The 27,208-nt window shown below is 45.0% G+C and overlaps 1 protein-coding gene across 12 annotated transcripts in view; it reads right to left on the bottom strand.

Annotated features, from left to right (window-relative positions):
- The window catches only part of DST (dystonin), a gene marked incomplete at both ends in the record, with an annotated part of 363,235 nt that overhangs the window by 267,394 nt on the left and 68,633 nt on the right, over positions 1-27,208 (bottom strand). For 3 of the 12 annotated variants that reach the window (XM_080917065.1, XM_080917066.1, XM_080917067.1), the window contains one exon: positions 8,011-8,218. In XM_080917065.1, the coding sequence (XP_080773191.1) occupies positions 8,011-8,218 (208 nt within the window). Of the gene's footprint in view, positions 1-2,735; positions 3,000-8,010; positions 8,219-27,208 lie in introns of those variants that run through there. The other 9 variants (XM_080917064.1, XM_080917069.1, XM_080917071.1 and 6 more) reach the window with 5 other exon arrangements.

Here is a 27,208-nt window from a genome sequence, read left to right as displayed (position 1 = left end):
AACAACTCCCACAGCGGTACTTCACGGGTTAATGTGAGAGCTAGCTAAGCTCATTTATAACACTGTACCAGCTAATTTCACTACACTTGAGATGACATCACTCTTCTTTATACTAACCTGCTAAAAATATTCTATACCATACAGGGACTATACTGAATAATTTACTAGAGATAGAAAGGTATTAACATGGGAAATTTCTAATATGAACAGTATTAAAGCTTTGTGCTTAAAAAAAAAAAAAAAAAAAAAAAAAAAAAACTTTTGTTCACCCTGATTTGTTACCAATTGAAATAACCCAATTATTAGCTTCAGGAATATTTTGACCTGACATATTTTGATGATGAATCTATTTTACAAATAACTGGATAAGAATGTGATCCAGGACACTACACCCTTCTTTGCAGCAAATAAATCCTTGTGTTATTCTTGTTCAGTAAACAGTTGACTATTTTTACTCTGACTTAAAGGACCAAAGCCATACACAAGAATAGAACACACCATGAAAACCAGAGCTTGCTCGCCACCACCTTTTGGCCCGCCCCCCCAGCCGGGGACTGGTGTGAATTCCTTCCAAGGCTGTCTGAGGATATGCCCAACAAGGCTCTCAACTTCCAACCATAACACCCCAACATTATAGATTACCCCCATTCTTTATGTTGTGACATGCTACTCAACAGCTGGGCACATACTTGGCAACCCAGTCACCCTTCAGATGAGAGCAGACGCACTTTGTAACCGAGGACTTTGACAGAAATAAAAACCAAAATAACCTCTCTTCAAACAGGAACATGAAAATGTGTCGGACAGTGCGTTATTTCAGAAAAGTGAACTTGGAAAGTTTTGCAAACTGGCACTCCCTATTCAAACAGACAATTCTTTTCTAATTAGATCAGCGCCTATAGTGAGCCATTGGGATAAGTACTGTAGTGAAGTCATCCTATTGGTCACTGATGGGAAATCAAAACTGCCTTCCAAACCAGAAAACAGTGGGCTCGCCAGGTCTCCAGCTTTTCATAGAATGCACTGGCCAATAAGCTGCTTCTCCTCTCCGAGGCTAAGAAATCCAGAACATCTGTATGGCCGGACACAATTTGATGACCTAAGCATTTCAAAACCACAAAGGAGGAGGGAAATGCCCCCTTGGTTTTCTTCTGCAGAATCTTGAGCAAAGTGTCTTGAGACATGCTTGTCTGAGGGCATGACTAGCAGTGACATTAGTGTCCCAGTCAAGGGGTGAGATGCAGACTGATCATGCATATTTAATTTTCTGTCACTTAGGAGGACCAATAAGACAGGCTTCTAAACAGGGCCTATTTCCTCAAGACTGGCCGAGGTCAGCATTCTGGTTATTTCTTTTTCTCAGACACCTTAAATTACCCACTTACCCCAGATGTTGAACTTGATCTGACAAAAAAAAAAAAAAAAAATTAAAAGCTCTATTTTTTTTTCTTCATCATGTGACATATACATTATAGAACTTCCTGATTTTTTTTTCTGAAATCACAGAGCTTATAAGCCTATACTGCAGTGTTTCTTTTTGAGTGAGAACATCATTTTAAACGGAAAAACAGAAACCATCCTCAGTACATTAGACATAGAAGCAAATGCCCAGACATGAGCTAGCTTAAAATATCACTGCACTTGCTCAGGGCTGTATTATCCACCACGGAGCTTTGTGACAAAGGAATTCCAGTTGTGTTTACAAAATGATACGCAAAGTCCAAGACTCCAGTTACAGAACACATTCTAGAAAGGGGTAAAACATAAGTGTAGAAAGACTTGGGTCCTAGGGAGCCTGAAAATTCTGTTATTTAGTTTGGGATTCATATTAGTAACAGAAAACTATATGTTTTGTTTAACTCACAGAACTTGAGTTACTAAACCCAAAGTGAATACTCAACAGGTGCACCCAGGCCCATCATAGGAAATACCACTATTTACTGTTAATATTTGACACACATCTGTGAGCCATCCTCACAAATACGTGAAGGTGAAGCATCTCTCAAGCTGCAGTAATACCCGACTATGCTACGTATTTCAAGAGACATAAAGACCGAACACGGGAAAGAACAAGTTAAAGTAACCATTACACTTAGATATCCAAGACAATCAAGTTGGCACAAAATTTCCAGGACATAAAACGACTGGCAAAAATGTATCTCAAAATAGACTTCTTTACATTTAAATGTACAACCAACTCTCTGACTAAAGACTTCCTCTTATCGTGATTTGAATTAATTCTAAACTGTATCTGAGGCAGAATAGAATCACAAGCGAGAAACTTTTCAAATAAGTACGATTTTTTTGGAGGAAAAAAAATGTGGTGCTGTGCTCAAGAATACAAGAACCTTTACAGGTTGGTGAAGCTAAGTCAGGCAGGAGCAGCCAGGCTTGGAAATCTGACAGAGAAGTAATGGCACCCAACCCTCCCAAGAAGAATTATGACTATGCTTGGTGCTTAAGAGCTTCTACAAAGGGAAAGACAAGGCAAAGTGCTTCTTGGAAACAGACCTCCCCCGCCCTCCATTCCACCGCCTACCCTAAGGCGTCTCCGAACCCTCACCCACCCGCCCTGCTCTGGGGTAAAGGATTTCACCCAAGGCACCTGGCGATCCCCGGGGCCGGTTCCGGCTGCTGTTTACTTGTGCCCCACGCGGGGGTGGCTCTGATTTGGAAAAGGTAACGGTTCCCATGGGCCCTGCCCCGCCGCACTGCCCAGCACAGGGACCTCGTACCTTTGTACCTCTCCAGGACATCCTCGTAGGCCTGGAGGTACTCCTGCTCCTCTTCGTACAGGTAGGCAGCGGGGGACAGGTACCCCGCCATGCCGGGGTTCTGGGGTGCTGGCCGCGCCAGTGGGCCCGCGACCGGGGTGGAGGCGTTAGCAACCCCGGGCTGAAAGATGAGCGCGGCGGCAGGCCCGGGGCGGTGTCCCCAAGGAAGGATTCGGGGGGCGGCGGGCGGTGGCTCGGGGCAGGCAGCCTCCTGACCCTGCGCCCCGGGCCACGGCGCTGCGGAGGAGCGCGCTGCCCCGCCGGGATGCGCCTCGCTTCTGCCGCATCTCCGGGCTGCGCCGCAGACGCCCGCCCGGGAGGAGGAGCGGCAGCGCTGGGCTCGGGCACCGCCCTCCGGCCCGCCCACAGCCTGCCGCCGGTCCCAGCGAGATTTCTATTTGAGACTCACAACAGGTGCCGGGAAACAAAGCCCCTGGTCCTGTCCCTACTGAGGGGGCTGGAGGCTCTCAACCCTGGGAAGGGGGAGTAGTGGACCATGTTGGAAGTACTTTGCCCAGCCCATCTTAGGGCATCGGAGGACCAGAACACTGTAAGAAGGCAGGGAGGGGGACAGACCCGCGTCCATGAGACGCCGGACCTGGCGGCCTCTGGAGGTGGCTGGGTACATCAAGGCCTGACAGCGCCGCCAGAGTCAGGGCAGCTGAGGACCAGGCAGCGGCCCCTCCCTTCTGCCCCCCAGAGCCTGCCAGCGCATCTGCTGCTGCTCTGGGAGGGATTGTCCACTCACCATGGCCCAGATTACAGTCACCGCCCTCCTTCCCCTTATTATTCATGGCACATAGTACCAGTATCCGCAGAGCAGAATGCATATGGTTCTCTTAAATTTGACACGTCCTATGCTAAAATAAGTAACTTTAAAGGGCCCCAAGATGAGCCGGTTGGTAGTCAGGCATGTAAATGGATGTTTTTCAGAACACGGGAGTCCGGTGGCTGTGGATGGAATCCTCCTTACTGTGGGCCATCAGCAAGTAACTGACGCTCTTCATGGAGAAAGGGTAAAACAATGAAGTCCTGAATGTAAAAGGATGTGTGTGTGTGTGTGTGTGTGTGTGTGTGTGTTTCCCCTACCAACACATTCTTAGAAAACCCACTCAGTACATATATATTTCATCTTGATATACAACACCTCTCTAAGTCTTCCTATTTCCTCCTTTTGTATATATTGGAGTTTTTCTTTGTTGGTTTTTTTTAATATTGTGGAACTGAAACCATTTTCTACTAACTCTCTGTGAGGATAAAATATGCTTGAACGGTGACCTCTGCTCAAGAATCAGGGCAGGTAGCTCTCTTTGGCAACTGACCTGCTTTCAGTTCCCCAAATAAAGCAAGACCTCATCTCTCCTCTCTAGCCTGGTCACTGGTCTACGATCTGGGTTTGATCCTGCATATAAGTAAAACTCAATGTGCCATGCTTACGAGTATTTGTATGAAGTAACCTTGGGAAGACATCCTGGAATGAAGAGTCACAGGAAGTTCCCATTCACGATCCATATTAATTAATACTCTGAATACACAGTAAGTTGTCTAACGGGAAAGTCTGATGCTTCTTCAGACACCAACACCAAGTAGCATCCAGTTTTATGAATATAGTCAGCATATATTTTTGCTTCAAGCTGTTCACTTAGACAGCTGATTAAATGATCAAAAAGTAGCAGTGTCTGGGGTTCATCCTTTGCCCCAAGCATTCTAGACACCACAGTGGTGGGTGGATACGCTAGTAATTACAGTATAATCCATGGGGAAGGAGAAAAGGCACAGCAACAAAGCTTGCTTTGGAGTCAAGACCATCTGAGTCCAGATCCTACTTGATGGTCTTGCGCTTCTACTGAGGGAACTAACTGAGAAAAATCTCAGGTCCTGTGCACATAACTATTACTTATTTCTGGAGTATTTTCCATGTGTCAAGGAATTTGCAGGCTGATTTACATCCACTCCCTCTGTTTTACACATCTCTGCCTCTGTCCCACATTCCACCCCAGTCAAGACCCTGCAGTTAAGGAACTGGAACTTGTCCAAGAGGAATGCACCTAGAGTTGGGTGTCATGGTGGCTCACCTCTATAATCCTGGCACTGGGGAGACAGGCCAGAGGACCGGAACAGAAAACCTGCACTGCATGAGATCCCATCTCATAAAGAAGCAGCGACAAACTGGACAGATCTGTATTACGTTCCTATGTAAAATGCAATTATTCAGTCAACGTTAAGAGCCCCTCACATATTACTTGACCTCATAGTAACCCTAAGAGTGACTATCCTGTAGCTGCAGATTTTAATACAATGAAGCCACAGTAAATATTAAAGTACCCCCTCTTTTTTTTTTAATTCTCAGTGATGGGCATCAAACCAAGGCCTTAGGTAACCAATGCAAGTGCTCTGCCACTGAGCCATCCGGAGACTGTAAACATGTCACCATCACCAGCGACTAACCACCACACAAACCTGACTGCAGTGCTTTAAAACCTGTTGGAGATGCCCCACAGTACACAGGAGTCAGGTCAGCACAGGGCACTCTCTCCCATCCCTTAGCAATGCCCATGCTTAGCCACACACACTGTCTGCAGTTCAGTTAGGTCCCCTAAGCTTGTTCATGAAGTTCCATCCCTTTGAAGTGGCCTTCCCTGTCACCCTGATTCTATCAAACTCTTTTAATCTCCGCTCAAGTGGTGCTTCCTCTCAACAGACTTTCAGGAGCCTTGCCCATCCCCCCTTCCTCCCCCAGGTTAATTAGACCCCTCTGGGTTCTCTGAATATTAGATGCTCCCAGCCATGCCAACTGGTCTCTCAGAGCTCGTTGTGACTGTCTGGAAGCACATTATGTGGTACTAGCTAGGACCCTTTAAAGACGGAACTATGTTCTACCTGCATCTTACTGAAATATCCCAATAAGCATTTGTTAGCATGTGTTAACTGCAGATGAATGAAGTTATCCAGCGGTCCTTCCGAGTGGCTTTTGCCTCGGGGGCACATTTCACAAACAATTCTACTTTAATGGCCGTTAAAAATACACGTATATTAAGCTCTTTTACTACTGACAATGAGCGCCACAGAAGGCTCACCATTCCCTAACCGCACTCCGTCTTTCTCAGAAAATCCATTTCAAGAAAGAGTTAAGTTTCAAGCCGAGTGTAAGATTCAAAGGGTAAGCTTTAGTGGTGTGTTTTCAAACTATCCTCATGACCTGGCTCCCCTTGTAGAAACTGCACTCTCCTCACACTGGGTAAACAGTGCCTGGTCTCATATACGACATACAAAAATTCAGTCACATGAGGGGTTAAAATGACACTTGTGGCTGACCTCCAACCCAGTCCTCCCTGTAAGTTATCATTTATAAGTTATATAGCAAACATGTAACGTACCAATGCTTTATAAAGCAGTAATATGCCTCTATACTTCCATTTCGTTGTTCAGTTTGGTTTTTGAAGAATTTGTGTGATTTTTAAAAGTAGATGCTTTGAGGTCTCAGTCACCCACCTCAAACTCGGTGGACATTTCACAATGAACACACGTGGCCTCTGTTCTCAGGACTACAGTTGCCTCAGTACCAGCACTGTCCTGGTCTCTCCAGCCTTCCTTACCTACAGTGCCCATAAGGGGTAACAGCTTCCATCTCATAAGCTCAAACAAAATATCCACACAGCGCCAGCCAGGTGTGGCAGTGAATGACTTTGATCCCAGCATTCGAGAGGCAAAAACCTGCAGATCTCTGTTTGTTTAAGGCTAGCCTGGTCTATGTAAGGAGCTCCAGGCCAGCCAGAGCTATACAGTGAGCCCCTATCTCAAGAAACACAAAAACCAAATCAACAACAAAACTTTAAAGAAAAGGCATCCGTGTTGATGCCCTGGGCAGGCCATGACAGCGGATATACACCTTCCCTCACCAGTTAGTTCTGGAGGAGTCACTGCAGGGGGCTTTCAACAAGACCTGCGGGCCTGAGTGACTAAGAGTATGCTGAGGTAAAGAGAGCCAAGGCCAAAGCCACCTAACTCTCACTTGGCTCCCAGTCTCCATCCTCCCTCCTCCTCTTCCCCTTCCTGCTCCACCCGCCTCCTCAAAGGCTGGGCTAGACTCTCTGGCTTCTCACAACTGAAGCCAAAGGAAGCTCAAGCCTGTTGCCCCCCAGAAACCCTGACTACAGAGCGACTGACCAGCCTCTGCTTGGTTTTCTTAGAATCAGAAATAAATAAATAAGTTAAAAACCCCACTTTTGGGGGCCCCCATGGAGACCCTCTCTGGACTGTCTTGGTGACTGCAATCTGGGATGGTCACAGCCCCCAGGAAGACCAAACCCCAATATCTGCATTACCTGCCAAGCAACTATGAGAACACAGCCCCCAATTCCTGTCCTGTCACAGGTGGGGGCAGAGGACAGGGAAGGGGACCTGAACATCTGGCCTTTGGCCTTTGTAAGGGACTCTCCAGAGATGCCCCGTCCCATCCTGCCCTATTACCATATCCAAGAAGGGGAAAAAACGATTCTAAGGGAATGCAGAACTATCCACCCAGGGGGCCACACTGTGCACAGACCCTGCTGGAACCACAGGGCCTGAAACCTGCTCTCTGTGGTGATCTCAGTTTACAACCGAGAGAAACAAACTCCCTTCTGGTTCAGCTTGTATGGCCAATGCAAGGAAACACCCAGCACACAGGACACAAACACTGGCATCTCCATGGATTAATTAATCAAGAGTGCGTGATATCCCCTCACAAGCACTAAGGACACAAAGCATCTATGGCCACATGATACAGCCTCACAAAAAAAAAAAAAAAAAAAAAAGACATCCAAATTGCTGGGTTATGCGCTGCATCCTAGGTACCAAAACCAGGAGACTTGAGTTATAACTGCGTAGCTCAGCACCCTTGGGCAAAAAAAAAAAAAAAAAAGGTGTTCCAGCAAAATATTCCAGGAAGTCACTGATATTAGTATTCTCAGGATGCTTTGGTGGTTAGTGTACATCCGCAGCAAAGTTTAACACAGATACCAGTAAATATTTGCTTGCATTCAGAATCTATTGATTCATCCAACCAGAAAGCAGAGCCGAACAGCTTAGTCACCAGAGCAAGCAGGCGAAGCGCTCCATGAAGTAAACATGGTCATTTCCTCCCCCACCTGAGACAAATTTCTGCCCAGCGCATCAGCCTGCAGACCCAGCGCCAGGGAACGAACGGGTGAATTTCTGCTACCCCGTCGCCACTCCATCCCCTCCCCCCACTCACCTGCTATCCGAAGCACAGCCCTCTCGGCCGGGTCCAGCACCGAGCCCCCTTGAATCTTTCTCTTGGATCTCTCGTGCTTAGGCAAATTCCAGGGTAAGGTGTCTCCAGGAGCTGGAGATGCTGAGCCAGATTTCTGGCTGAAATCATCCTCGTCAGAAAAATCCGCAGAGGAGGACATAGAACAGCGGTAGGACGCGTTCCCGGAGCTCTGAGGAGGATGACACGGGAGAAGCATTAGCGACCGCTCGCTCGCTCGCAGAGGAGCATCACTTACTGAGGATCATCGATTACGATCACTCTGCCCCTTCCCCACCTCCGAACCGCGCTGCGCAGTCCCCAGAGAACACGCACACAAATAAAAACAAAACGAACCCCAGGGCTCACCATATCTTCTTGGCCAAGTCTGCTCCTGTAGAAACAATACGCAAGCCGTTCCAATACATGGAGACCAGAAGGAAGAAGTGTGTGGCCTGCGCTCCAGCCACCAGCTCAACAAATGACTGGGCCAACAATGAAGCCAGAATCAACAGCCTTCCTGGGACAAATCTACAGTATCTGGCTCCCCCACCAGGACAGGAGAAGCATTTTCCATTACTAGCCTTCTGGTTAATTCATTAATGCAACTAACTTTAAGCTTCATAAACAGAACACAAATGCAGGATGTTGGGTCCCACCTCCTTCCCGTTTCAAGCTGCCCGGGCACTGGAGCCACTTTTTAACCAGTTTTGAGCCCTGTGTCCTCTTTATTTAATTTTCTGCATGAGACTGGAACGGGTTCCCAGAAGAGGGTGAGGAGGGAGGGAGGGCTGATTCTGAGAAGAGCCTTTTCTTAAGACCGGGAGAACACAAAAGCCTGCTTTCAAAAGCCGACGGCAACGCCAATAAACAAACATCTGAACTCAGTTTAGAGTTCTTGAGATAATTTAAACTTCCAGCAGCGAAGGGCTGCCAACAATGCAAATGGGGACATAGTGAGGGGGACAGGAAGCCAAGTTCTCCTCAGTTGCAGCCATCAGTGAGATGAGAAACACAGACTTTTACCAAAACCACTCTGCCTGAAGGTTTTTCTTCCTGGATTCAGTGGGAGCTTGGTACCCTGGGGTCATAGTTTTTTTTTTTTTTTTTTTCTCCCACATTTGGTACATGGTGTTATTCCTTCCTTCTTATTGGAGTATGTCTGTGAGCATTCAGACAGCCTACAGCACTGCACGGAAAAGATGCTGAGTATCTGTCCTGTGGACGGGATTAAAAATTCTAACGACTATCAAAGCGAAGTCTTCACCCGTGAACACGCCAAACTAACATCACTTGAATTCCTGAGGTGAACGCTGCAGCCATGGATTCCCCAGCAGCTAGCGGCAGGCAGAAATCAGCTCAATGAGGCAAACTTCAATTGGAAGTAAGAACAGGAGTTACTCACACTGGTACCTGCAGCACCCACAGGCTTGTGAGACTGTAACCAATCAGGACCACTGACTTTGCCACCGTCCACTCAAACCCCATGACTTTCTTCCACGGTCAAAGACTATTGTGAAACTCATATACCCCTAAAAATGAGGCATGTTAAGACTTATTTACTTTATGTTGACCTTCCTGGTAATAATAGCGCCCTAAGCAAATTTGACGAAAGTAAATGAATAAACTTGGATTTCCATGTTTTAGCTACAGTCCATAGAGAGGTGTGTGTGGCATTTGGTTGTTTGGAACCCAATTTATTTCCCCAAGCTTTTCCGAAACTTCAACTTATTTGAGGTTTGTGGTTTGTGGAATCTGAAGGGAAGGGCGACATTTTTAAGGACTTTTAGGGGTTACCAGTTTTCTTTGGTTGCCTTGGGTTCCTCAAAATAAATGGCTTCCCCTTGTCCTCACTTAAGGTCCTTACTTTGTATCTGAGATTGTATTCCTACACTATTTTAGTGAGACCAGTAATTTGTCAATCTTTACGGAGAACGGGGTGGAGGGGTGTAACTGCTCTTTTCCAAAATCACCAGTTATTGATTCCTGCAGAGTGAATTTTTTTAATGGCCAGAGTCTCAGCTGACTGAACAACAAAATGTGATTTATGCCATGACACCAGCACTATTAATCACCCACAGCCAGATGGGACAGTTACTACCCTGGTCCCAAGGGTGTTGACTGGCATAGCCTCTAATCTGGTCATGTCACTGATAACCAGATAAGAGAGAACAGTAAGAAAAAATAATCAGGATCACATCTTTCAACAATTTACTACAGGAACGTACAGGCCACACACATTTATATCAGACGAGTTTATAAGAAGTAAAGGCCCTTCTTGTCCATGGGGTTCAAGCCTCATAACAATTACAGTATTATGCTTTTTTTTCCAAACGTGCGCGAGTGCCATGCAAAATCATTTTGAGAACTGGAGGCACTCTAGAAAATGAAAGTCCATTTGAAAGCTTAAAAATGATACTAAATTTAAATGAGGCTACTTCAAAGCAGCGAGTTCATGTAAACTATTATATTCCTTATTGATCTGTAATGACTCACCAAATTGTGCTACTATGTTAGGGCTGAAGAGAACAGTTCTAGGTTTTATTTGTTTGGAGAAAATAAACAGTTCTGCAGCCTGACCTTTGATGGGTGGCTTAAATTGTTAAGACAAAGGAAAAGGAGTCTGGTAAGCAGCGGATGTCTGATGCTGCTGGTTGCTTAAGACTGATCCCCATCAAAATACAAATGTTCATTCATAAGGGATATAGTTCAATATACTGTATCTACAACACAGGCTACTCTGCAGAAAATAAACAAATATGTTGATCTACATTAACAAAGAGGGAATAATATGCAATGACGGCATTAAAAAGTCCACGCACACATATGTACCCCTTACTGTTTAAATACAGACATATTACTGTTAAACAGCGGTTAACACTGGGCAGTGACAAAGATTAACGTATTTTGTTGGTCTCTTATAATTCGGAAACTCAAACAGATAAACAAAAGAAATCACGAGAAGGAAGTGTCCAGAGAAAAATGTCATTGGATACAGAAACCAGTGATTGGTCTGGGCAGCTTGGGAGTGCCAATGAAAAGTGAGTGGAGCCCCTGAAGCCTCCTCCCAGAGCAAGCAAATAAACAATTATGCAGAAACTACATTAGCAGATGTCTGGGATTCTCTGGCCTCCTGACCCCAGGGTTAGAACTCCAATTCACACCACTCCCTGTCATCTCCACCTGCTGATAACAAGGGAAAAGAAGAAGGCACTAGTTCTCCAGAACGGGAAAGAATCCCTGGGATTGTGAAGACGAGGCTGGCATTTCTGTCTCATAAACTGATGTGTGCTGTCTCTGTGCTCATGGTGGGTCTCAGTAACCAAATAAGTAAAAACACTAGGCTTCGATAAACCAAACAACTCTGCACCAAGTTACCCCACAACCTTGGCTACCAAACTAACAATCAGATTAGGCCATGGGCCACTAAAAGATTCACTCTAACTTTTCTGATAGCCAGTTCATTTATATGGTACAAAAACAACCGCAATTTCCTAATGCCAGGATAATTAGATAATGTGACAGTTTTAGATGAACAATACATTTTTAATTGACGTCCCAAGACAGAACCTGTGAAACGGACAGCAGGACTGTCTAACTGGATGTGGCTGGATGTGGTCGGATCTGCACCGTCTGGTCTGTGAGATACTGCCAGGAAATTTCTTGGCCCTGGGGACCCTCCAAAGGCAATGAGAAATAAAGCCAAAGAGAAGGATTTTGCTAAAGAGTAAAGTCTAACAGGTTAAAGAATACATTCTGCCCCATCGACTCAGCGTCTACTCTCATCTTTTTTTTTTTTTAAGGGGCTTACACAAATCTTGATTATACAGATGTAGGTCCTAGATTCTGTAAAACGATCCATAGTGTGAAACATATACTTCCCAAAAAGTAGGAACTCTGAGGTGTGAACAGAAAAAAGAGCCACCAAAAATGTCCCTGTGTGTGCATGTATGCATGAGTGTGTCTGTGTGTGTGTTTGTGTGTGTATGTGTGTTAGACAGAGAGAGAGACAGAGTCCGAGATATGAACCTTGAAAGAGCTCTACATTCTTTTTTTTTAAGTAAATAAAGCTAAAAGCACATCCTAGGGAAAACTGAGAATATCTAAAGACAAGTCATGATGATTTATCAGGTAGATTAGGACTGTTAATTTTCTAAGGTGTGACAGTGATCTGGTGGTTGCAGAAAAGGTATCCTAATCCTTAGAAGATGCAGACTGGAAAAACTCTGTAATTAATTTTAATTGAATTAAACAGAACTAGTCGTTGATAGAAAACCAGAAGTAGTCTCTGAACCACTCTCACTTTGGTGGTAGTTCCAAACTTTTAAACTTATAGATGCTTTTGTGGGCGGAAGATGGGGGATTGAATGCAGAAACTGACCAGTGTCCTGGTGTTACCACGGAGCTTCACCCTCAACCCTTGGTTGGTTGGTTGGTTGGTTGGTTGGTTGGTTGGTTGGTTGGTTGGTTGGTTGGTTAGTTGGTTGGTTGGTTGGCTGGTTGGTTGATTGGTTGGTTGGTTGGTTGGTGGGTTGGTTGGTTGGTTGGTGGGTTGGTTGGTTGGTTGGTGGGTTGGTGGGTTGGTTGGTTGGTTGGTGGGTTGGTTGGTGGGTTGGTTGGTTGGTGGGTTGGTTGGTTGGTTGGTTGGTTGGTTGGTTGGTGGGTTGGTTGGTGGGTTGGTTGGTTGGTGGGTGGGTGGGTTGGTTGGTTGGCTGGCTGACTGGTTGGTTGGTTGGTTGGTTGGCTGGCTGGCTGGCTGGTTGGTTGGTGGGTGGGTGGGTTGGCTGGCTGGTTGCTTTTTTTTTTTTTTTTTTTTTTTTTTTGAGATCAGGCTTTACTGTCTAGCTCTGTCTATCCTTGGCTTCAGTTGTCCAGTGTGCCTTCCAGACCCACCAGCATCCTGCATCAGACTCTCAAATGCTGAGATTACAGGCATGTGATCCCACATCCTTCTTCCCCTTTTTATAAGTAAGTATCAAAGCCTCCTCTTGGTTTTCTGCTTCGAAGTAACACCCCGTTCACAGAGGCTATGTCTTGATTATCTGTTCAATCACTGACGAACACTTCAGCTGATTCCTAATCTTGGCTAGGATGGATAAAAAGCAAGGGACTGAAAAATTAACTGAAGTTCCCATTAGAGTCACGGTTTCAAATTTGGGACTGTCTTAGCTGGAATTAAGACTCACTTTCTTCCAGCTTAACCATTATATGCCACCTTTGTTCACGGGTGACTATAATCAGGAACTAAATTAAGCATTCCACACCGAGCATCTGAAAACAATCCAAAGCAGAAAGAAATATTTGAAGGATTTGGAGGGTTTATCCACATCCTCTATCATACAAGAACCTCTATTTGGTTCTTTCGACACCAAAGCCTGTGTTCTTGACCAGTGTATTCATGCACAGGAGAAAACTTAACATCCTCAAAACTCTCAAAGATCTTATCATGTATTTGCAGGGTGTGAAGAAATTAGGTTTGTTTTAGGTTTAGTAGTGGACAAAAACCATAGATATGTCTGCAACACGGAGCATGAGTTCATAGCAAAAAAAAAAAAAAAAAAAAAAAAAAAAAAAAAACATGCAAAAATCATCAAAGTTGACTCTTGCACAACACGGGCTTGGATTCTGTGAATGCATCCTCACACACATTTGTTTTGGATTTGTGACAATTTGGAAACACTAAAAGATTAATAACCTCGGAACAGTGAAGAAAAGTAAGATGTAGGCTTGGTAAGGTTCAGTGTGGGACCCTCCCAACCCGCCCCTCAACACACAGAGCCCTTGCTTTGGTCCTCAGTACCACAAAGAAAAGATGAAGAAACAGGGACACACAAAACCTACAAAAATCATGGTCTGTTTTCAATCACTAGCATAGAGTCTACACAACTCTATTACAGAAAATTGTAATCTCTCAAAGCTTGTAACGCAGAACTAGACGACAATACATGGCACCGTTTTGAGAGGAAGAAAGAGGAAGGAAAAGGCATTGTATCAAGTGCAACTTGAATTTATACTGTGATACAGAGGACGTTCTCAGACTTTCTCAACCACCGTCTGCTGCACTGCAGTGAGCTCTAGTCTGAGCACTCGACCCAGGTACCTGCTTAGAAGGCAGGTTGGGTTGAGAATATTTCCCTGTCACCCCCCTGTGAGCAGCTGGTCCCTCCAGCTGGCTGCTTACAAAACGATCTCTCTCGGTTCTTGCAAAATCTTACTATATATAACAGATACAGCATGTATACTGTATGTTAATAAACTGTCCGTGGTCTCCATGTGGCTTCTAGGCAACAACCATCTACTAGGCTTTGGAAAAGTCCAAAGTTATGTATGGGATTTTTACTGTGTGATGGTGGGAGGTTTATCTGTTTATTATGCGCCGGTAAGAAGCATCAACAGGAAGAAGTACCCTCTGCTTACTATGTAATGGTAAGAAGTATTCACAAACCAACCTCTGCAATTTAGTTCAATCACCTCAAAAACAGAAATAAATTAGCATCGTGGCATAGCTCTGTGATTTCAGCACTTGAGGGGCTGAGGCAGGAGAACAGCTGAAAGTTCAAATAATTTATTCCATCCTAGCACCACAAAAGAAAAAAAAAAGGTGTTACAAAAAAGTGTGTCATAAATATGGAGGACTCCACATACCTCATGACGAGGCCTGTCTCAAAACAAAAGCAAACAAAAACTGAGAGATAGCTAAGGATGAAGCCGGCCAGGAGGACTGAGCTGGGAGATCTCCAATCTGAGGTTAACATGGGATACACAAGAATCACCTCAAAAGACAAAGGTATGGGAAGACAGGCATCAAGGTGTGGTTTGTATTTAAGTATCTACAAATAGATGTCTCACTTGAAGGATGTTTTCAGTAATTTACCAGATAGAAAAACAAACCCATCTCTGAAAATTAGCTCCACATAACCAAAGCGCATGAGGACCACAGACTACAATGCGGAACATTCCATCACTTGACAATGCTTTGTTTGTTTTCTTTGTTTACTTTTGTTCTGATACAGGGATTCTCTGTGTAGCTGTGGCTGTCCTGGAATTTACTCTGTAGACCAGGCTGGCCTCAAACTCACAGAGATTCATCTCAGCCTCCCTAGTGCTGGGAATAAAGACATGTGCCATCCACCATCCTGCCAACTAGATAATCCTTAATCTTACATTTAATGGTGATGTTCATTTATGTCAGCCAGCTAACCATGTCCTAACTATCTATAGGTTCCTTCCTTGAAGGGCTCTGAAATCTGCTGCAACCACAGAGGGGTAAAATAACCAACTTATAAGTGTCTATCTCTAAAAATGTAGCTTAAAACGTTTATCTTCTGGGAATATTATAGAACACTCGTGAAAATAGTCAATTACAAGAAAATGGCAGAGTCTGACTGGCTCACCACCAAACTGCCACATGGCACACGTCTGGGAGAATGCCACCCTGAGGTGTGTCAAGGGCTGGCAGAGGTTGGAATTAGTGGGCACACTGAGGTAGGCCTGCCAGTTTTCAAAGACAAATCAATGGCAAACATTTAGAACTAAGGAGACTTGGTATGAAAATTCATGTGAGGAATACATGCATCCTGACACAGTCTTTTCTTATGTTACGTGAGTGTGAGACATGCATCCCCATCATTGATTCAGGGATGAGATGCCATTGTATTCAGAGAGTAACAGAGAGATCAAAAATGGAGGCGGGACGATGCTAACAGACAGAAGAGAACTATACAGCACAGCTGAAATGAGAGAAACAGGAGGCGGCTATCGAGTATTTTAGTTCAGTGGATATCCCACAAACACCGGGTGAGTCAAATTTCTCTAAGTGCAGAGTTACTGTCTTTAGTATGGTACGTGTCTTCTAACTCCCAGAAGATGTTAGAGAGCTGTATGGTGCTACAGGATGGCTCAAGGTTTCCAGGAGCCCCACTAGACACCCACTGGATTCCTGCTGGCTTGGTTTTACCTGCATCTGCCCACCTACTCCATGTTCTGAGAGAAACTTTGACTCTAAGTACTTCAGACCCAGGATGTGCCTCAGTCCCTGACAGAAAGATGTGGGTTACGGCCATACCTTATATAAACCCTGAGGCATAAACACAGACCATCTACTGCTACGTTGTCTTGCAGAAATCGGAAGTTGCATGCGGTAAGGCAGAGTGTATACCGGACAACAGTCATGTGACCTTGAGGAGCCTGCCTGGCTCCCGGGGGCTTCCTCTGAGAAACAGGAAACACTGCAGTGCTGGTGTGTACAGTTGTACTGGTGGAAGAAATAACCATTCTTGACATTTTAGGCAGGAGGTGATGTTGCCCCCTCGTGCTTATTTGATCCAAGGACAGAAGACTGTGTGACAGCCACACAGCCCTAAGGAGACAAAGTCCACCCGACTCTCTTCTCTGTCCTTTCCAAACATTACACGCAACATTCTTGTGTTTGGTGGTGTCCTTGTGCCTTCCCATCACATTCCTTTTCTTAAAAAAAAAATCACTGTTTCCACTACAAAACAGCAGCCAAAGATGAAAAGCACCGGCATTTTTTTAAACTATGGATGCTGAACTGCTTCCAGCTAACACGTAAGGAACACTGCGTCTTTAGCAGTCTTTAAGTTTCCGTTGCATTACCTGCGTTCCTTAATAAAACTGTGGAAAATCGCTTCTGATAATGGCTTTCCCAGACATGTGCTGTCACCTCAGACAGTTGTTCAGTCCAGAAAAATCCTTTATTAAAGACAACGCGCGCGCGCACACACACACACGAATGACAAACTTTTGTTACTGCATTGAAACACAGCCCCAGATTTTAGGCCCCAGGGAAACTCACTTCCCATTGAGAGGAAAGAGCTGCCCGGTATGCATTAAGAGAAGATCATTCTGCCTCTTTAGAGTGTGTTTGACTGGGACTTGGTAACCATGGATGAGCACGGGGAGACACCCTGCCTTTGTGCCAGTGCGGTGATAAACTTGGCTGGGATGTTGAACACTAGGCCAATCCAGCCAAACACACACACACACACAAAGAGACACACAGAGACACACACTGGCATGCACATGCACACATGACGTGCACACACCACCAGTGCCTTCAATGTCAAGTGCACTATAAATCCCTTCACTAACATTGAGGTTCTCCCTAAGATTTGCCAGCCAGATCAACTCAGAGATCCACCCAGAACAACTGTGGCTGGCTCAAAGCCCCTACACATCTAGAAGGCTGCCTCAACTTTCTCCCCGTCTTTCCAATAGATCTTCCTCTTAAAAATGACTGTGGGTTCCTCCCTTTCTGGTTCTCCCTATAGAAAGCGTACGGCAGGGGAAGAAGCGAAATCAGCTCACAAGAGAGCAAGCAATGTCTCTAAAGACACATGAAAGCAGATTCTCAGCCTCCAAAAACCCATGAAGGCACCTGTCCTTGGGCTGGGGAAGCATCGGTGGGGCCTCAATTGGGGATTTCTTGAATCCTAGGAAAAGATCCACAGAGAAAGCATAGAGATACAGATCACAAAGTTCCAAAGGACCCAGGTGTCAGATCGTAAGAGAAGCAGCTGCAAGGCTCTATGGGGACAATCCTGAGGAGTGGGGCAGGGAGTCAGGCACAACTTGAAGCCACAATGTCCCTTGCCATTCCTCGATGCTTTAGCATACATCTGATAGGACCTTACAGAGTACAGAGTGCATACACCGTTTGTGTGTGGTCACGGTTCTCACGAGAGCTGTGCCCTGTGAGCCGTAATAGGTACGTTATTGCTGGTCTTGTGGTGACTTATGAGCCATCATATTATTAGGCTCAAAAAACACAATAATGACAATACCTGTAATTCGTCTGACCTCTTACTGTCAATGAGCACAAGATGAAATAAGCCCCATGGTGCTTATAAAGCAAACTTGCTCTGTCATTCACCGTGCGCACAGCCCAGCCCTGCTTGCTCACGGACCTCCAGCTTCTCACGATGTGCATGGATGAGCTGTCTGAATTCCAGTCTCCTGACCTTTCTCCCCTTCCCAGCTGCCCATCTGACCCTGAAATAGCCTGTTTTGTTTTCATCCCTTCTCTCGTCCGGGGCTTTCCATCTGCTGTAATACTTCCCCTAACCGTGACAGAGGCAAAGAATGTGTCAGAACACCTCAGGGCCGAAAATATGAACCACGGAGACAGTGGCAACATGCAGCAGTTCAAGCAGGATGGCATCCCAGTGCTGAGACACGGCAGAGGCTCCCGTCCCTGACTCAGAAACCGTCTGCTGGAGTCACCCTCTTGGAAGGAAAACCTAGTTTTCTCCAATGGAGTCTCACTGGATCTATAAAACGTACACGTAAGAGTAGGCTTCACGCCCAGCAGATGCCCAACACAAAAGTAAAGTCTGGTATTTTTGAAGACTGTCTCATCCCACATTGCTTGGGCTTTTGTTGTCTTGGCTCCTGTTTGTTTGCTGTGACTGTCCTCTAAAGAGAGAGAGAGAAAGGTGTGAGAGCTTCGTGGTGGGTACCTGAGAGGGATATGGGAGGAGGGCACTGGTTAGATTGTAGTGTATAAAAATTATTTATTTTCAAATAAGAAAAAAGATTGTGTCAAAATGTGTAGCAGCATCCATAAGATAGTCTATGCTATCAGAAAAGCAAACACGGTACAGAATAAACGAAGAGCTTGTCACTGTGCCCTTCCATTCCTCCACTGAACTTCCCCAGCGTGTGCGGGGGGTGGGGGGACCACACGTGTGACTTTGGCTAGGCCACTTTTCTCAGAAACCCAGTTTCTGGTAAACCATCCGTGTGGATACTGCTCTGGAGGCATATTTAGGTCTGTTCATCATTTAAACCGGCAGACATCAAGAGCAGTGGATGAGTCTCCATAGCACTGTGGGCCTGGCCAATCAGAAAGAGGTCTTATGAGACTCAGGTTTCCAGTAGCTTCCTAAGGAAACTTACCTGTGTTTCTAGCTTGATGCACACAGAAGTTGAACTCACGGCTGTTAAACCAGTTCTGACCTGAATTTCCAGGCTGCCGGCCTGACCTACAAATTTCTGCCATTCTCACACTCTCTTGAATAAATGAGTCTGTGGACACACCTGCATGTGTGCATGCACGCGCGTGTGTTCTGTAGCCAATGCGGCTGGCTGGCCCTGTTTCTCTGAGGAGTCTCACTTAGACAACTGGCTACCCCAAGCCGCAGTCAGACCTTGCTTGTCCCAACTACATTTTAGGGAAGCAAAAGCAACTTGCTCTGGTTCCCATTTTTTCAACGTTAGAGCTTCCATGGGGGCTTCTACTAGCCTGAGTTAGGAAGCCACAGTGCTTCGTCTTCATAGTTAACTCCCAAGAGGAAGGAGTTGAACCTTCTCCCCCACTTGCTCACGTTCTAAATGAGTCCAGATATTACACAGTATTGGAGTGATGCTATGATAACAGACAGCATCACAGTAGTGTGATGAGCCTCTAACCAAGCACAGCATGAAATGTCACAGCATCTCATCCGAAGATCTAAAGGATAACATGAAACCCAGGCATGTAGTACTGGGAATATCAATGATTACCAAAAACCTTCAGGGCGACATCTACACCGATGCTTTACTATGAACTAAGATGTTATGGCCTAGCCAAAGAAACACGTCAACTTTATTCCACAAAAATAATGGTTTTCAGTGTAGACTTTTAACTAATAAATTTATTTTATTTACTTATTTACTTTAGTTTTTTTCGAGACAAGGTCTCTCTGTGTAGCCTTGGCTGTCCTGAAACTCGCTCTGTAAACCAGAGCTGGCCTCAAACTTGGAGATCTCCCTGCCTCTGCCTCCCGAGTACTGGAATGAGAGGCAAAGAATTTTTTTTTAATTTATCTCTGTTCATATCCCATTGCATAGTATAACCTTTATACCAGCAATAAAAATTCGTTCTTCAGATGTAAAGCTTTTATTTCTGGGCAGACACTAAGAACAATGAACCATTCACACTAGAGGGTGAGGTCATCAGACTCTATCCTGGAGAAATACTTGATTAAAACCAAGGGAACCGAGGCTCACAGAGGAAGAAAACGTTACCTATTTCACAATTTCCCCTGCAGACATTTTTCACCAACACAGTGGCAGAATTTAGAAGAACCAAGAACACCCACCCTTTCCTAACAGAAGCCCTGGCTGATTCGATTCAGAAAGCACCAAAGACGAGGTGCTCCTGCAGCCTGGAGCAGCAGCTCTGAACGTGTGAGTGAGCCTCCACCTCCTGCCCCTCTGGTCGGGCGCTTGGACCTCACTGCTCCCCCGGCTCAGGAACTGCAGCCATGGCTGGCTTCTCACCTGCCTCTCCAGCTCTCTAGGGAGAAAATTCTTCGTGATGTAATCTGTCAGAGTCAGGAGATCAGCTACCACACACTGGTGCCACCATGTCTGAACTGCTCCATTAGAGTTACAGCCTCCTGCCTGTAACAGGCGTGTAAAATGCACACGCTCATGACAGGGATAAATAAACCATGAGTGCACATCCCAAGTCATTAGTGACCTGTCAGCGATTCCCTCCAAAGAGGAGGTGTGAGCCATCTGTAAGCATCTACAGAAAGGGAAAGCTTAACGTTTCACCACTTTACAAAATCTTTTGTCTTCTCATTATGCAGGGAGGCCACAGTTAAAATTCTCCCAGCCAGAATGGAGACCACAGGAAGAACTTGGAGAAGCGTTAAGGTAAGGCGGGAAGAACAAGGGCTTTACACAGTGTGCTTACAGGATTTCCATTCCCGATTCCTGCTCACCCTAGCTGTGTGACTTTGGTGTGCTCCCCCAACCCCCATCGTAGCTCATGGAATGTCTGTGAACCTTGGACCACTCATCTAAAAAATGAGCCTAATGTCTCCTGTCAGAGTAGTCATGCAGTTCGGGGTAACGTACTCAAGGGTTAAGACTAAGTGCAGCAGACAGGGGTTGTGGGGGGGACACTACACTGTAAATGACATCGTCATCTTGAAAAGCTGTTTGGAAATGCCCAGTTTTTTGTGAGCACACCTACAATCTCAGCCGGACAACCTTAAAGCACTAGACACCAGGGTTGTCAGTCAGTCCCACTATGTGCTACCTGAGGACAACCGACCTACGGAAACTAATAGAAGGAGCACACGTGACCACGTGACATTCACAGTGGACGCTGAGCTAATAGGAGCCATGTTTTGCTTACTCCAACTCAGGGCGAAATCGTGACTGTCTCCTCACAGGAGCTAGACTGAATCTGTAAAATGTACTGAAAGGAATCCATAATCACTCATGTTCTAAAACCTTCCCCATATGACTTCCCACATTACTGAGTAAAAACCAGAACCTGTTCTCTCATCGACACGGTCTTGGAATTGATCCTCAAAGACCTGCCCAAGTGTTAATTCTAAAGAAAACTGTTACCTACTAGTCTGCTCCAAGTTTCCCTCCCACGACCTCACCTCCGCCCTTGATCTGCTCCCATTTCCCCTGCCACACTTATCCTACCTGGCCCTTTACACAGTGACATCTTAGTGTGTGCTATCCGTGTCCCTCAAGCACCACAGCTCTTCTGTTTGCCACGGCAGCTCCCACAGTTCAGACTGTCCCTGTGACGTGGAGGCACAGCACTGAGTTCTTTCTTCCAAAGCACCCGTACCACCCTGAACACGATGAGCGCTCTCTAATACTGACCTCATCTGTACTGGCCAGTTCCCTCCAGTTTGTCTTTCTTACTTTCCCACTTCACATCTGCCCCAAGCCTGTCCTGACCAGGAGGGTCAAAGCACAAGTTCACACTGCCTCCCAACTCACAGCTAAAGGCACACACAGGAAATCTGAGGTTAAACGTAGCCCCAGAGCCCTGCAGAACTATGTGCTTCCTGGGCCCAGCTCGCCACTTATGGGCAATGCAACTTTGAAGAGGGCTACTTAAGCTTCTTGAATTTGGGGTTCCTAATGTAGAAATAAATCTACCTAGTACTATTAAACAAGCTAGCCCAGCTACTGCCTAACCCGGTGCCAAACTCTCTCGGGATGCTATCACTAACTGCCAGCTGCCCAGCTGCCATTAATTACAAGTGTCCAATTCCAGTGATATGATACACTGTGTCAGGTAATTCCCTTTTCTCCTTTCTGGTTACCAGGGAGCTAAAGAAGTTCCAAAAAACTCTTTAAATTAAAAGATGGGGAACAATGATGGCCACTTGCTTATAGAAGGTGGTGCTCTCCCTTTAAAAAAAAAAAAAAAAAAAAAAGCTGTGTTTCATTCTGTAGAATCCAGAGCCACCTCCATCTCAGAGGAGCCACCTCCCTCTAATCAACAGAAAAGTTTTCCTGGGGTCCCAGTAATTACCCACATTCTAGGAGTCAATTTAAGATTACTGGGTCACCTGCTCAATACTCCCACACGTGCCAAAGATTACAAAGGTAACTTTCGAATGTAAAATGTCTGAGTTTTATGTTAATTTTGAATGTGGCAAGGACATCTCATCTTAGAATCATATGGGTAGAATATATATTTTTAATTTATAGATATAAGAAAACTGGGGGTGTTTAACTAGATACAGAAGCAAACTGAAACCAGTGTGTACGGAAGAGACTGAGTCCAGCCTGCAGGTCTTGTCAGGGTATGTGTGACATAGCTGTTCAGGACCCTTCACCTTGTCCCCTCATGGTGTGACCAACAGAGCAGTGTTGCTTTTCAGGCTCCAGAACGATCCACGAACCCTTCACCTGGCTCTAGATGTCCAGATTTCATATTATTGATATTTCCTCTTCATAACACTAAAGAGCTTATTTATATATTGATTTGGGGTTAAGTTTAAATGCTAATAAATGAAAAAGATAAAAAATAAAGGTATGTTCTGACTAATACATGTATAAAGGAAACAAAGTATCTCTTAATCCCCCACTCCCCCAGGAAAAAAAAAAAAAAAACAGGAAAGTACTTTGTAGATGATACCACTTTTTAGAAAGTTGTTCACTGCAAAAAGCAACTAAAAATTAATGAATAGATCAGGAATGCTGGTACATGCCTCTGGTTCCAGCACTTGGGAGCCAGAGGCAGGCTGAGTTTGAGGCCACTCTGGTTTACAGAGTGAATTAATTCTTGGACAACCAGGGCAGTTAACACAGAGAACCCCTGTCTCAACAAACAAACAAACAAATAAGCAAACAATGAATAAAATAAAGATAAATTAATCTTGGTGACCACAATTACTATTTCTTAATTATCTCATTTTGATCATAAAATGATACATGGAAGTTTGCTCTACTTAGGGTGGGTTTATATTCAAATTACAAAACACTGAGATTAGGGCTGGAGAGAAGGCTCAATCAATGATTAAGAGACTGCTCTTCCAGAGGTCCTGAGTTCAGTTCCCAGCAACCACATGGTGGCTCACAGCCATGTGTAATAAGATCTGATGCCCTCTTCTGGTGTGTCTGAAGACAATATACAATGTACTCATACACATTAATAAACCTTTAAAAAAAAAAACACTAAGACTGGAGCTGATCTGGCTTAATTTATGGATGGCAAATGCTGGAAGTTGGGACTTAAAAATCAGCAGCTACAGCCTTCCCAATCCCCTGGGCAAGCATGCACTCGGCTCTGCATGGGCAATGGAGGTGCTGTGCCATCTGTTTTAAGATGAGGGATGAGGAGCAGCTGGCCCCATGGATAACAGAGCCCCCATGGAAATAAAGCACACTAGGACAGAAGACAACATCTTAGCAGACAGGGGCTAGTGTACTTTGACATGATTCTCTTGAGTTCAAGAAGAACTGGGTTTCATAGCAAGTTCCATGGTAACCTATGATATATATATGAACCTATTTTTCCAGGCTCCGACAACAAAAAATACAGAATGGAATTTTAAGACCTACATCCAAACTGGAATAATCATACCTTTCTTTTTTTGAGCCACGGTTTTCTCCAAAGAAAGTCATAAACACAACCTAAGATGTTACAAGAATTAAATCAGATACTTTTTAGAGGAGCTGGATCTCACTGTGTTGGCCAGGATAGTTTCAAAGTTCTGAGCTCAATAGTGCTCCTGTTTTAACTCCTAAGTAGTCAGCCTATAGGCACACATAACCACAGCCATTACACCTACCCCAAACCCCACATACCTCAAAATGTGATATTTAAGAGGTTTTGAAGATAGAGTATTGGGAATCAAACCACCAAAGGTAGATATTAAAATTAATACCCTTGACAGGGCACATTCCCTCAGACGATCCAATCCTTTCCCAACCACGTCAACAAGTTTCATGTCAAACTTTACTGGCACCATCTTCATCTGTGTCTCTGAACAACTCCTGACTGAAGATCTACCTGCTGCCCAAGCCAGCAATGCTGTAAGATACTCACAGGGCCCTGAGCACTCTTTCCAGCTCTCTCGTGACAGTAGACATGCAATGAGACATCCTCACAGCCTGTGCCTTTCTTTCCTCAAGTGTTTAAAGGGGCTTTTACTATCCTAATTTTAAGTATTAAAATTATTTTTTGTACAGTCTCAGATTTCAATTACATTTACACAAGAATTTAACTGTAACTACTCACTTAAAATAATGATATACTTTATAGTCGTTTAATTGAAGATCACTTTTAAGGCTTAAATTTCAAACTTCTTCTCAAACAATATTTGTCCAGGTCCCGATCATCCCTATAAGCTGCTGGGAAGCTGGTGGACTCTCGTACGAGCCAGGGTGTCTTATGGACACAGGTCCTGGCTAGAGGCATAGGAATGGCTTCAGACAGTCTGGGGCTGTCGCAGACCTCACGGTCTATCCCTGGACTCATTGGTATGTCTGAGCAGAGGTACACTCAGCTCAGACCACTACTACACTGCTGTACTTGAACTCCCTTCACAACCATGACTAACCTGCTAATCTGCCCCCACCCCTCCCCTCCATTGTATTCAATCTCTCACAGCAATAGGTTTGCCCTCCCTGCAGGAGACACCATCTTGATTGCTTGCCTTATATTAAACTCCACACCTGTGGATGTCTGCTCTCCACAGACTCCACCTCCCACTGTACATCCCAGGAAAGGAAGAGATGCTCAACTTGTCTGCCTTCTTCTCCTGAACGGTTACCACACGACCACGTGGCAACAGGCAGGGATGTTAGTCTCTGACTCATTGCTTTTCTTCGTCCTGAATGCTGTCACAACCCACTCCCTCATCTCTCATCAGCCACTGCAGGCCTCATTCCTGACGATGACATCACCTGGGTCTAAAAAACTCCCAAACCATTCCACCCGTCCATGAGACTGACCACCAATCTCTGGCTCGCTCCGCTTCAAGCTAATCCTGCCTCGTCAGATCCAGCACTACCACATCCACCCTCATACTGCATGACTTCAGGCATCCTCTTGACATTAGTATCCAGAAGAAGCCATCAATCCTACCGTCCTGGGGTACCAGCTGAGGCACTCACCTTAACTCTTAATCCCAAACCGCTTTAAAAGTGTATTGGCTAGTCAGCGTGACACTCAACACATTCATTCTCACGTACCATCATCCAGCCCCCAGACACTCCTACCCCAAGCAGAACATATTCAAAGCCTGCTTACAATATACTCTGACATTACCTTCATTTTGTCCAGGTTCCAGAAAGGTCCCCTTTGTTCTGTCTGAAATATCTCAAATGTATGTCGGACTCCTGCGTCCCTTTAGGATCCCAAAGATAAGCTGCTTAAAACCTTCCTGAACAAACTTGTAAAATTGTGTGTGCGTGAAAGAGTGTATGTGATTGCGTGGATGAATGTGTGTAAGTATATGAGAATGTGTGTGTGTGTGTGTGCGTGTCTGAGTGTGAGACAGAGTGTGTGTATGTGTGCACGGGTGTGACTGTATATAAGAGAATGTGTCTGTATGTATGACAGAGTGTATGTATGTGTGTATATGTGTGTGTCAGACAGAGAAAGTGTTTATATAAGAGAGAGAGAGAAAAATGTGTGGGAAAGAGAGACAGTGTGTGGGGGGGGGAGGGAGAGAGAGGTGTATATGAGAGTGTGTGTGACACAGAGAAAGTGTATGTGTGCATGAGATAGTATGTATGCATGTGTGTGTGAGAGTGTGTGTGTATGTGAGAGAGTATTGTGACAGAGTGTGTGTGTGTGAGACAGAGTGTATGTGTGTGAGAGAGAGGTGTGTGTGTGAGAGAGAGGTGTATGTTTGTGTGTGTGTGAGAGGTGTGTGTGTAAGAGAGAGACAGAGAGAGAGAGAGAGAGAGAGAGAGAGAGAGAGAGAGGGAGGGAGGGAGGAGAGGAGAGGAGAGGAGAGGAGAAGAGAAGAGAAGAGAAGAGAAGAGAAGAGAAGAGAAGAGAAGAGAAGAGAAGAGAAGAGAAGAGAAGAGAACACACCTGTGGGTACATGGTGCATGTTGCCTGTGACAGTCAGAAGACAACTGTGTGGTGTCTTCTTCCTTCCTTCCACCCTATCGCAAGAACTAAACTCAGGTTAAGCAAACTTTTAAAAACAAGTCACAGATGCTTTCTCCATGCCATCGCCCTTGAATCTCCCCATATAAGTTTATTTTCTATCAAAATAAACCAAACTCATAAATTCAGAAAAAAAAATGATTGAAAAACAATTGACCCAGAGCTGGAGGGATGGCTCAGGCGCCCTGCTCTGTGGCAGAGAACCTGGGTTCAATTGCCAGCACCCATATGGTGACTCATAACTGCTTTTAACTAGTCCCAAGGGATCCAGTACCCTTTTCTGACCTCCTTGGGTACCTGGCATGCCTATGGGACACAGACATGCATGCAGACAAAACACAGATCTGTATAAAAACAAAACAAAGTAAGAAAGCATTGACATAAAAAGCTCTTGCACACAACTATGGTTCCATCAGGTCTCTAGTCAATGTCACCCGATGAGATAAAGTTCCCAGACCAGAAAACAACAGCTACCATTCACCTCCAAACATTTGCCCCCCTGACCTGACACACTTCCCTTCTTACCCACTGCCACCTAACATAATATAGTGATGATTCGTTTATCTCTCTCCCTTTCTAGAAAACTATTTCCATAGATAGCTATTTTATTAGATATTAAAATGGCTGTTTCAGCTTGGTTTTGGGGTTCACTTGCTTGGAATATCTTTCTCCAACCTTAACCTCCTGAGGTAATATCTATTCTTTATGTTAAAGTGTTTTTCTTGGATGACGGAGAAACCTGACTCTTGTTTTCAAATCCATCCTGTTAGTCTATGTCTACTTATT

This window comes from Micromys minutus (assembly GCF_963924665.1).
Source record: "Micromys minutus genome assembly, chromosome: 5".
NCBI classification, from domain to species: domain Eukaryota; kingdom Metazoa; phylum Chordata; class Mammalia; order Rodentia; family Muridae; genus Micromys; species Micromys minutus.
Note: the sequence above shows the minus strand (reverse complement) of the source record. Positions and strands in the feature narration are given on the sequence as shown.